Source organism: Etheostoma spectabile, chromosome 6 (assembly GCF_008692095.1).
Source record: "Etheostoma spectabile isolate EspeVRDwgs_2016 chromosome 6, UIUC_Espe_1.0, whole genome shotgun sequence".
Taxonomy (NCBI): domain Eukaryota; kingdom Metazoa; phylum Chordata; class Actinopteri; order Perciformes; family Percidae; genus Etheostoma; species Etheostoma spectabile.
Window position 1 is genome coordinate 28,735,141 of NC_045738.1, and position 12,103 is coordinate 28,747,243.

General features: G+C 39.9%; 1 protein-coding gene and 1 long non-coding RNA gene across 7 annotated transcripts in view; one reads left to right on the forward strand and one right to left on the reverse strand.

The window, feature by feature from the left end:
- LOC116691502 (uncharacterized) overlaps positions 1-2,755 on the forward strand; it is a 14,432-nt gene extending 11,677 nt beyond the window's left edge. Inside the window, exon 3 of the long non-coding RNA XR_004332491.1 lies at positions 2,745-2,755. This is a non-coding gene — a long non-coding RNA (uncharacterized LOC116691502). The remainder of the gene's footprint in view (positions 1-2,744) is intronic.
- macf1b (microtubule actin crosslinking factor 1b) overlaps positions 2,390-12,103 on the reverse strand; it is a 39,904-nt gene continuing 30,190 nt past the window's right edge. For all 6 annotated transcript variants that reach the window (XM_032519189.1, XM_032519188.1, XM_032519186.1 and 3 more), the window contains 11 exons: positions 11,415-11,558; positions 10,951-11,139; positions 9,996-10,110; positions 9,717-9,883; positions 9,411-9,573; positions 8,174-8,328; positions 8,008-8,082; positions 7,686-7,803; positions 5,904-6,049; positions 4,462-4,582; positions 2,390-4,320 (listed from right to left, as the gene is read on the reverse strand). In XM_032519189.1, coding sequence (XP_032375080.1) covers positions 4,295-4,320; positions 4,462-4,582; positions 5,904-6,049; positions 7,686-7,803; positions 8,008-8,082; positions 8,174-8,328; positions 9,411-9,573; positions 9,717-9,883; positions 9,996-10,110; positions 10,951-11,139; positions 11,415-11,558 — 1,419 coding nt within the window. In that variant the 3' untranslated portion in view covers positions 2,390-4,294. The remainder of the gene's footprint in view (positions 4,321-4,461; positions 4,583-5,903; positions 6,050-7,685; positions 7,804-8,007; positions 8,083-8,173; positions 8,329-9,410; positions 9,574-9,716; positions 9,884-9,995; positions 10,111-10,950; positions 11,140-11,414; positions 11,559-12,103) is intronic.

Here is a 12,103-nt window from a genome sequence, read left to right on the forward strand (position 1 = left end):
TTTCATTCATTTTGGGGTGTCTTCAATTTTATAGCATTTGGGGCAAAAAATTAAAGTGGTTTTGAAAGAGTATTGAGTAAAAGTCGACATATTCCAGTCTGTGATTAGCCATCAACATGCTTCCTTTAATTTTAATCTAAATCATTCCTAATTTCTGCTTTTCTAACTCAAACATTAGGGTATACTATTTTATTTATCAACCATGAATTCCAAAAATAACTGTGAAAATGAAGTTAATGGGGTTGAAAACGTCGAAAAAAAGTGAAAAACACAAAAAGTGTTGAAAAAAGGGACAAAAAAGTTAGAGGAAAAAGAACTAGTTAAAAACATTGATAAAAAGCCTCAACAAGTGTTGAAGACAACACAAGGGTTAAAGTCGCTGTTATGATTATCTTCACGACAACGGATCAAATGTGGAACAAGGAAGGGGTTTCTCACAGTGATGAACCCACAAAGAACGATCACTTGACTCTGCAGTTCCTCTCATGTCTAAAGAGCTTTACAGCTTTTTCCATCTAGCACCATTTGTATTGGTTTTGCAGCTGCAACTTTGTTGTTTATTGTCTTACTGCTCTCATAGTATCATTTTATGCAGAAACAGACCACTGTTTGTACTGAATAACCTCTGATAAACCCCACTGTACATTAATTTAACTGCTCGACTAGGTAGTAGCTGGTGGACATAACGGAGAATTTAGCAGCTAATATTATATAATTGGTGGAGACAAAAAACTGAGCTAAAGAGAGTGAACATTGGACTTACATTCATCAGGTACAGGAGGCAATAGATGAGGCTACGTTCAGGCTGCAGGCAAAACTGATTTCTTTTGCTCATATCAGATATTTTCATGACAGTGTAAACAGCCCCGATCACCTGGCATCTGCTCTTTTCCAGTTCTGATTTGGGTCACTTTCATATGTGGTCCAAATCCATTACAGGTCGAATATTTCAAAAATGTGACAGATGGTACCAGCCTGCTGTCAGGAACAGCGCCAGGCGTTGATGCACACATGGGCATAGCGGCTGACGGTGGGATAGCAACATTTTTCCCATAGACAAAATGGCGAAAGACATCAAATGTTTTTGAATTACCAAAGACTTACATAGTCCTCGTTTAAATCATGTTTTAAAAGTTGTAACAGGCAATATAGCCAAATCCAGAGTTATTTAACTAGGCATAATGACCCAGTTGCCTTTTGCTGCAGGCTCATGTGACAGTTCTCCTGAGTTCCTGTGGCTGTAATAATGGATGGATATGGCTGTAATTGATCATATGTATGATCTTATAATACATGTGAGAGCCCTATGCTGTCAATCCTGTAATGTGGAGGATGTAAGGTTTTTATCGCCTTGTTCCCAAACTGCCATCTATCGGCTAGTAGCTAGCATTAGCTAGTAGCACGACATAATAATCACTTTCCTTGGTTCTCTTAATACATCCATGGGTTTATTTGGATAAGCATTTAAACAGGGTGTTGCATATGACACGTGACATTGTAGGACTCGTTTGCGCATAAGGGTCACTTTATAAAAAATAATTTAAAATAGTGTTAACTGTCAGTAAAAAAAAGAAAAAAAAAGGATTTAAAAACTTATTGGAATTGAGCATTAAGGCCTACGGTCTCAATGTTGCTTCAAATCTGCAAAATCTTCAGCATGTATGAGAGCTAGCTGTAAAAAACAACAGAATTCTTTTCTTAGGTTACCAGCTAACGCTAGCGCTGGCTAGCTAGCTGGTTAGCATAACGCTGAACAAAGTGTTTTTTGGCAACCAAAATGTTCCAATAAAGTTTGATGAAGTGAAAACACAGAGTAACTTGGTCAAAATTTAAGATAAAACACCTGATAATAGGTCCACAGCTATTTTTATTTTACAGGGCTATGGTTAGCAATGCTAATAGCAGGGTTTGTAGCCAAGCCCTAAACCATGCTCTGCTTTATTTTCTATTTTAACATAAATGGGATCATAATTTACAAAATGAACACCATTGTTGTATTGAAGACTTAGAACTAGCAATTAAGACCATAAAATCATTATGAAAATGGTTATTGAGGTAATAAATCAAGTGAGAAGTAGGCTTTATTTCCTCAAAGACTAAAACTTCTAAAATTTTAAAATCTTCTTTCTTAACCCCCCCCCCCGCTCCGCATTGGCTTTACTTTTATAGACCTGGAAGATTTGTCCATTATTCATTTATTTTTTTTACAGACTATGGTTGTTGCTGAGGTAAGTCAATAAATACAAACCAGCATATTAGTTAGCCAAACTGAACAAATGAACATACTTTGTTTTAAATCATTGCTTTTTATGTGCTAATTTTCTGATTTCAAGACAAATAGCCCATGAATGCAGAACTGTATGTTATTAATGAGGAAATGATCTTGGCAAATGATTTTATTTTATTTTTACAAAAAGATTTTTTTGTACAAGACATAAAATTAGTAGTGACATTCATCTACAGTTTCCCTAAATTAGACATTAGAATGAGTGCTGGGTATAGAAACATTTACAGTACAGAGAGATTAGGGTGCATAGCAATAGAAGTACAATCTGGCTAATGTATTTTTTACAGTACAGTCAAAATGTTAACCCTTCTTCCACACATTGAGGCCAAGAGAAAAAAATGTATGTTATCATGTAAAAAACATTTTTGACTTTAAAAAAAAATCCTTTTGACAACTGCATAGACCAAATGCAACCTCAGGTAGATCTAGTACAAATGTACACATACAAATACAGTAGCTTTACACTGCTGATTACATATTGTAAGTACCAACTCCTCTATAATAGAACCAGAGTGGAAGCAAGGCACAGTGCAGCACTGAACAGCATTGGCGGCTGATGGTGGAGCTGCAGTTGCTTCTCTCTCAGGGAAAACATCAGTACTTTTTGTTTTTTGCTGAAACGATGCATTTTGGTATCTTCAGGTTCGTGAGAAAACCTTGAAGGAAACAGATGCAGTGTTTCACATGTTTCTTATACATCTTTAAAAGTAGAGTCCCAAAATCCAGCCAGTTGTGAGAATTGCTGAATGGATTGGAGGTCAGAGAAGAAAAACATCAAGACAGAAAAAAAACAATTCAAATGTACTACTTTTGGTACAACAGGCTGGAAAAGGGGACACAAGGAAACTAAAAGGTTGATTTCACTGAAAGAACTACACTGTTAACCCATACATATCACCTCGAGTGCATTCTCTTGAAAAACGTATTCTCTTACTCACGACAACTGCCAGATATCCCACTTTGTAAAATAACCTAAATCCAAAGTAGTAGGACACAGAAAAAAAGTGCATTTTTATCAAAAGAATGTGCTAAACAAAACATTCCCAGGAAGTACATTGTTATAAAGAAAACAACACATCTACACGTTCACAGTAATGTTCCGTGGAAATACATACATCCAACGGCAAAGACCAATCCTGAGAAAATAATCTCTACAAATCAACAATGACCTGTCGTACTTCATTGCATTGTTCATTACGCAATCTCCAGTGTTTAAAACATCCTTACAGTAAAAAAAACAATTAAAAAAATACATCCTTATTTTAAGACATGGTCTCGAAAAAGGTAAAAGACAACAACAGAAAACAGCGTGGCCCTGCCAACAATGTCATCTTAATGGAATGAAGTAAAAACAAAACTAAAATCACAAAAGTCTAAGGACAGCATACTGTACCCTTCACATACTTATGGTTTTGGTATATATGTGTTTTTGGATGCTAGTAGGGGCAGTCAGACGGACAGGACAACACTCCATGTACAAACGTGTTCCGGCTGTATTCTACTTTTAAAATCACTTAGGCTGCATTACTGCCCACGACAGAGCATTATTCCTGGGTTCAGGTACCGTCTGCTCATCTTTACCACTGAAAATGAATTAGAAGCTGGGAAAAAAAAAAAAAAAAAAAAAAATCTGACTTAAGCAAGGCTCTGGCTGTCATGCAATAAGCATCCATGCAGAAATGTTCAATTCCTACTCTCTACAATACTACTGTACGCAGTGCAACAAGGGACAAAAACAATCGCTGTCTCGCATCTGCACTGACCTCCTCGATGTCCACACAGAGCACAACACAACATTTGTAGTTTCAAAGACAGTTTACCATCCCCTCTGTCCTTCTTCTGTCAGGCTGTCAGGGTCTGCTTTTTATAGATGTGACTGATGCATTGTTTTTTTGTTTGGGGCCCTCTTATCACGTTAATTCTGCTTATCACTCTGTTTCGGGGCCCCAAGGCTGTGTTTGGGTTCAGCACTGCGGCGTACGCATGGTTCTCAGGGGACAGGGGTGATCATGTGGGTAACCTCGCAGCTTCGTCTAGACGATGCACAAGAATGAAAACAGAAAGAGTGGGGTTAAATCACCAGCTCAAGTTATACCTTCTTTTCATGTTTGCTTATCCAGTGACAAAGCAATTTTCCTTAAAAAAAAAAGAATAATCTGAGGTGATTGGCTGACCTGATGGTGAGGGAGTATTATCGTCCCCTGTTGTGGCAAACTGTAGATCGGATCCCAAAGCAGCGATGGAGCTTCTGGGACGGATGCAGCGGTCACCTGAGAAACTTCTGCGGAGTAATGCCTAAAGCAAGACATGTTAGACTAATTAGAGTAAGATATCGTCATGGTCAAATATCTCAAAGTGTGCATGGAAAGGGGCTACGTGTAGGATTTTATGTTCCTCAAATAAAAATTCAAGAAAACCCAGTTTAGAGGATGTCACTGCTGTCCTGGCATTTATACATGATCAGATTCTTTGACTAGCTGAGCTTAAGTCCAAACTTCAGGAAGATGTGTCCCCCTTATAAAATTAAAAACAGAACATTATAAAAATGTTAAAAATATAATAACTTAGCTACAAAGGACACACATAGTCAGTCAAGGCTGCAAATCTTATGAAATGTATGAAAAGTGTGTTGATGATGAAAACAATTTATTCATGTAAATGTATACTCATCTCTGTATCAGTAAATATATTCTCTCCAAATGTAAGTAATGACCTATAATATGCCTTTTGTTCATTCATATATATATTCATCTGTAAGTGTTTATAATGCTAGGTGGAACAAATGAGAATAGGTAAAATTTGGGACGAGAAGGGAGGATGGAGGGGGGGGGGGGCTGGTAACATGAATTTCAAAACTCCAAAATGATCAACAAAATCAACTGTCTGCCATTTAAACCCAAAACTACAAATAAAAAATCATAAAATCATGAACTTTTATGTCATTATGAAACAAATAAAACAAACACAAAGTGTCTACACATGTGCTGATAGTTATATGTAGTTTGCAGCGTGACGTCTAACTCCCCCCCCCCGTGTGAAATACCAAACTCCTTCCTACATGCAGTGCTTGCATCATGTAAAACTGCTGTAATCCAGGGGGATTTCCCTACCCAGACCTCCCGGTACCTGCAGTTTTTTCTTTTTAGCTACGTTCACACCAGTCTGAGCCTCCATTTCAACAATGAATGAATGAAAAATGCGTGTAATGCGTGTAATCTAAATTCGCTCAACTGCCTACGTATGGCCTACGTTACTGTAGCAGCCGATAGGAGCTGGCTGCAGGACGACTCAGGACGTTCACCGTGAACAGTTTTTACTGTTCTATCAGACTAGAACCACTCGATAGTCTGCTTTTGAGACTTTTCTCAAATTTTCGGGACAATTAGGGCAGGATTCGCAATTCTGGACAACTGCTTGGATTACGAGTCTGTCTCAAATTTTTCGGGACGTCCGATCATCCTATATTGTGCACATATCAAGGTTATGACTCTCTTCTTCTTTTTTTCTTCTATTTCCTATTTTTATTCTTTCTGTGTGTATGTCTCAAACTAGTGTGGTCATATTTTGAAATGAAAACAACACACGCAGCACCTAGATACATGAACGGATAACATGCCTTGCGTGTCATGGGGCTGGTGGGGGCCGAGGCACTGCTGTAGAGGCTGAGGCTGGAGTTGGACCTGCTGACGGTCAAACCCTTGGAAGTGCTTCCTGCAGGGGACAAGTACTTCTCCTTGATCTTCAGGTTGGTCCGGCCTTTTACTGTGGGTGACGACAGGGGGGATTTAACAGAATACTGTAAAAACGGGTTTACTGCATAGCAACCACTGCACTAATAGCAGACACGTCATGCATACACACAATTAAAGTACCACAGCAATGAATACAATAAGCCTTATGCACTCTCTTAGCACCAGTCAATAGTAAAAATTATATAAATAACATGAACAGCATTTAAAAACATCTGGAATATCCAAGCACAGTAGACATTGTGACTAAGTTCAGACCACGGCCCGCCTTCCTGCTCTGTCAGTAACCTAAAACATGATGTGCGATTTGGGATGCTCTGCAAACGTCTCCCTGATGGAAGGTGGGGGAGGACATTGTGTTGCAGGATGACTAGAATCCTGCCGAATACCTAGTGCCTTCTTAGTACTACGTTTCCAGTTAATGCGTTGGAGCGGTTCAAGTGGAACCCCAATGATTTTAGATGCAGTTTTGCCCACCTTTGTCAGAAGATTAAGGTCATGTGAAGCAGCCCTACCAAACAACACTATATTGTGTTGCCAATCTAAACTTGGTATTAGGAATGTCTGTATTCAAATTAGGGGTGTAAATCACACATTTAATCACAATACACTATTACATTGATTCTTTGGACAACAATACAATATTTACTGACAGCACGAAGTCTGCCACGATCCAATTTTGATTTAATCCAGGGGCCGGCCACCGGTACGAGACCACTATTTAACATTATTTAATTATTTAACAATTTCACTAATTCAATTCAATTAGTAATTCATCCAAGAGCAAGCATAGTGTGACAGTGCATTACATTACACAAAACTACTATTTTTTAATAAAAAGAACAAATGTAAAGTGGGAATTTCAAAATAAAAAGACATCTTGAAGGTCCCATGGCATGACAGTTTCACTTTATAGGGTTTTTAACATTAATATGAGTTCCTTCAGCCTGCCTATGGTCCCCTAGAAATGGCCCTGGGTATCCTGCTCTGCCTTTGAGAAAATATGAAATGTTGCCCCTTATGAGGTCATTAGGGGCCCCTTTCTCTACTTTGCCCAACCCAAAAATTTGGCCCATGTGAGAGAGACATCATGGCTTTCAAATGAGCAAAGTGGCAGTTGGTCAAGGCCATATGTATCAATATTTACACTTTTTATCAATACATTTAAATTGTCAATGATTGAATCAATGTATTGATCCAGATCAATGTATCGTTACAGTCCGAATTCAAATGGTAGACAATACTCACAGAAAAACTTTACCAGAAACAGATATTTAGTGGAACGCTGACATGTTTGAGCAGTTCTTATAGATGCCTGTATGCTTGGTGGTGGTAACAATGCTAAATGTACAGTACATAAACAATATCTGATATTAGCTTCAACTATACTGTAGGAAAGCATGGCACCAAAGAAAAGATAGAAAATTTGTTTTATGTAGAATGTTTCCCTGACCTTAGAGGAAAAGCTCAGACTAAATGTAGGCCTATGTATGTATGTATGTATGTATGTATGTATGTATGTATCTAAGCAGTATGTATCACTTGTAGTAATACCAGGCGCTGAAGACCTGTCATATTGCAGTAAATAGTATCTATTAAAAGGTGTTTTGTTAAGAAAATATAGCTGGATTGATCTGTAGTGTCCTCACCTCTGCACGGGTCATTCTTGACCAAGAACTCATCTAGAGCGGTCCAGCCTCCTCCCACCCTGACCATCAACGTGCTACGCAGGATACGAACCATCCGCAACTGTTGGCAATCTCCAAACTGTGGACAAAATACATATTGCAAGTTGTAGTTTTTGAATCACTCGTTGCTGTAGAATGTTCTGCACATTTTCTGTGGGCCATGTTCTTTCCAATCACCCAGGAAAAGTAATATCACTTCCTGTCTGGGCCAGTGGAAATCAGAGGAACAAATGAGCTAGCATGCTGTAATATGTTTCAATCATCGTCTAGAACAATGACTCACCCTGTATCTATTGGCACTAATTTGCTCCACTTCGAACCTCTTGGGACAGTTGCACTGCGATACCTGTCGACTCACCTTAAGAAGACACAAATATAACAAGTACAGGGTCAAAATAAATAATCCACACAAATGAATGGAACGAAATTTAGGGGTTTTCTGTTCACACCTCTTCGTTGATCTGATCGGCATCCAGTGTTCTCCTGTAGGGATCTCTGCTTGGGTGGAGGGCGCTCACAAACTCATAGTAGTCAATGAAGCCGTCACTGTTCATGTCGAAGATGTTTGCCACTGCGTTCATCTCCAGAGAGTTGGTGGGGAATTCTGCAGCCGAGAGGTGGAGGGGATTTGAAACTGGGACCTTAAAGGTGCTCTAAGCATAAGCATAGCAAACAGTGCTCTAGCCTGTAACCGACAAGAAGGAGTCATGTACACGCATTGTGGAGGTAGCCTACGTGTTAACGCTGCTCAACCAACTCCTTCTTGACGGTTACAGGCTAGAACACTATGTATGTTTTGTGGTGCAGGTGGGCGCTGTTTGTTTTTGTTGGCCACGTTTTTTTACAGTGTGTTCTGGGGACAGGCAGCTAGGGAAAAGTGAGGAGATGTTTGATGTATGTGACAACAAATGTAGCCTAAAACACGCGTGACATCGCTTAGAGCACCTTTTGATTACATAGATGTGGCGTAGCATGTTCAAAAAGTAAATGTCGGAAAAAGTGGCTTAACCAGGGGGCAGCCGCACTAGTAGACACTCAATGTAATGACAACATTTTTGTCATTGAAAAAACTTTTTTTTAAACTTTTTTTAATTTATTTTTTTATAGATTTGTTTAGGGAATTTTAGGCCTTTCATTTCATAGGACAAATGATGATATGAAAGGGGGGGATGACGTGCAGCAAAGGGACGCAGGTCTGAGTCAAGTTGAGGACTAAACCTTTTGCTCTAAAGATAGATATATTTGGTTAGGTTGGAAAGGATTAATTAGCCCACATAGATCTGATTTTAAGTCATAGTGGAACATCTACTGTAACACAATACCCACTGTTCCTTTGCCACACACCTTTTTCTCCTGCTTCTTTTTTCCTCTCTGTATAATTCATTTGAACTTTATTGTGGTAATTGTTTAAATAATATATGTATCTACATGTATCTATAAAGTGTACAATGTATGATACACTGTACTAGGTTCAATATTAAATAAAAATTATGAAAAAGGTAAATATTGGAAACAATGGAGATTGTATGGACATTTTCTAATTCAAAATGCATTAATTTGAATGTTAGTGTGGAATTCATGTTTCAGCATGCTAACTGGTAATTTCAGAAGCTGTCTTTTGAATGTTATGGAAAGTGAAAATGAGTGATACATAGGTAGACTGAGTGATCACAACGGGGGTCTTACTGGAGGCGAGGACATAATCAACAAACTCCTTCTGGCTGATGCGTCCATCCTGGTCCCGGTCGATGCTGCGGAACACGTCTAAGATCCGCGACTTCAGGTGACTAATCCAAAGCATGTAACGCTTTCGCCAAATATTGAAGTCAAAATTTGCAAATTCCTCCATCTGTCCAGAAATTCAAAATATCAACAACATTTATGTTGGTTACTTAATAAATATTAGCGAAAGTGAATCCAAATGAGTATTCCACAGCGCTAATTTTCACCTTAACCGATTCGGAATGTGGACATTTTAAAAAGTACAATAACCTCTTTGAGAGTTTGCTGTTGTTGCTCCAGACGGGTTTGTCTCGCCACCGCCAGGAGCCAAAGTTTCTGCCACTGACTGACCAGCTGACTGAGCTCTGGGGTCTGGGGGTCGAGGTGCTCCAGGGGAACCGGTACAGCAGGCTGCAGCTTCAGAGTGCTTCTTCTTTCTAGATGGAGAAACGGCAACATTGGAGTCAGGAATCAGCTCAAGGCAACTCTTTCAATTAGCCGGTAGATGGTCTTTAAACTACCAATGCTTATATTACAATAATGACTCACTTGTGAGTGGCCGTTTGCTTGGGGAAACGTGTTGTTTCGAAATGCTCTTGTGTTTGCAAGATTGTGTGGCGTGTTCAACCTCGGGGAACTTTTTATTCAACTCCACCATGAATATCTGAAAAGAACAAAGATCAGTGATAACACTGTACAGCAAGAGGTGATTCTTAATGTCCTGAAAGTTCTGGAACCAGGGTAAAGTACGTTATGAAATATGTATTGATTAAATTATTTATAATTATACTGTCCCACAATGCTGTGAAAAAAGGAAATGGAGGAGCTGCTCAGAAGTCTAAAGAATGAAGATGAATGAATGATAATGGTGCAAAGTCATCATGAGCATCCTGGGAAAAAAATATTTGGGAAATAATTCTGCTGTACATTCCCCAGAGCACACATTTTAGTAAAAAACGGTTAAGCATTAATATCAGTAGGATGGTTGTCCCGCATTGCCAGACCTTCTTCCACAGCGCTCCGGAGGAGGGTCTGACTAGTCCATACAGTATTCTGGGATGGATGAAAAACGTGCTCTGGTTTTCTGGCATTTTTCTTTAAACCAATTACAATCATCTTGAGCGTCGCTAGGTGCCGGACAGAGCCACGGTGCCGCTGCTAAATAGCCTCAGGAAGGAACTTGTTTTGGTGGAACATGTGCACGTTCAAAGGTTGTTTTGGTCGTGCAACAGAAAACTCTGATTGGACAGATAGTCTAGCTAGCTGTGTGGATTTACCCTGCAGAGATCTGAGGAGCAGTTAACCACAGTCCTCATTGATCCACCTGAGTTTAAAATGCCAACACAAAGAAAGAGGAAGGTAATGGACATTTGGCCGGAATGAGGGACATCTGGCAGAATTTCCGGCAGCACCGGAGCAATCCCTGAAAATGAAACGTTGTCGGTATAGTACAGACTAGTAAGATGGTAAAGGAGATGGCTCATAGAACAGAGAAGAATCATACTTTGTGCTGCTCTATCAGCTCTTGGTTCTGCTCTGTGGTCACCGGCGGAGGCTCTTGGTCTCTGAGATTGAGGGATTCCTCTGCTGAGGAGATCCAGTCCAGTAGCCTCTGGACTTCCTCTCGCTCTGCCTCCAGTGCTGCCAAGCCGGCCTCGATCTTCTGGCCCTGCTGCTGAGCCCAGGTCTGAACCTGAAAAAACGGAGGGGAGGTAGTTCTATTCAGAGGCTGTTAAATGTGACCAAGAATTCTGATGGACTGCCACTTGGTCCCTTTAAGTCTTTTTGTTTATAGTGTGTGTTGTCTTATCTGCCAGTGCTAAAGGCATTTCTATTTTCCATTTAATGCAAATCTAATGGACAATAAAACTAGCTAAAATATCATTGTTTCACGTCTATACATGGCTAAAGGTAGTCAAACAGTGAGTCTCTGTCTTGTGACTAACTAACTTTGGAAAAAGCCCTCACCTCCTCATAGCGGGTCTTGGTGACACTGATCCAAGACTTCAGGGTGATTATGGCGTCTGGGTGACAGGAGGCCAGGATCTCCTCACCCAGACACTGGATGTTCTGTAACTCCATGACCTGAGCCTGCAGGACATCCATAGACTCCTAAAGAGGGGGAGAAAAAGGATTTATTCGTTCTAGCCAGTAAAACACAGATTCGCATGTAGTATTTAACATTAAAATAATTTCAAAACGTCGTTGGCTTCTTTTCTTTTTCCTTTTTAGAAGTGCTATGGCCCATATACAACGGCTAATTGTTGGCAGAAACGGTCTGACTGCCTCCTCGAGTTGGCCAAAAAAAGAGCCTCTGAACATTTTCCTCGCAACATGGTTGGACGAACAAGTCACGTTGGTCTGGTTTCTCGGGAAAGTCAAAGCCAGACTGTCATGGCGGCTTGTTCAGAACAAAATCTCATACTTCACTAAAATAGTTCACCGAGACGTTTTTAGAAAACATTTTAAGAAATGGGACATGCAGTTGCTGAATCTGTCTTTTTTTACCTTCACTCCACTGGCTGCCCGTCCATTTGAGGATTCATTTTAAAACTGAATGGCCGTGCCCCACCTTCCCTCTCTGAGCTGCTGCACCCCTACACTCCCAGACGCTCTCTCAGGTCAGCTGACCAGCTGCTCCTGACGGGGCCTAAAGC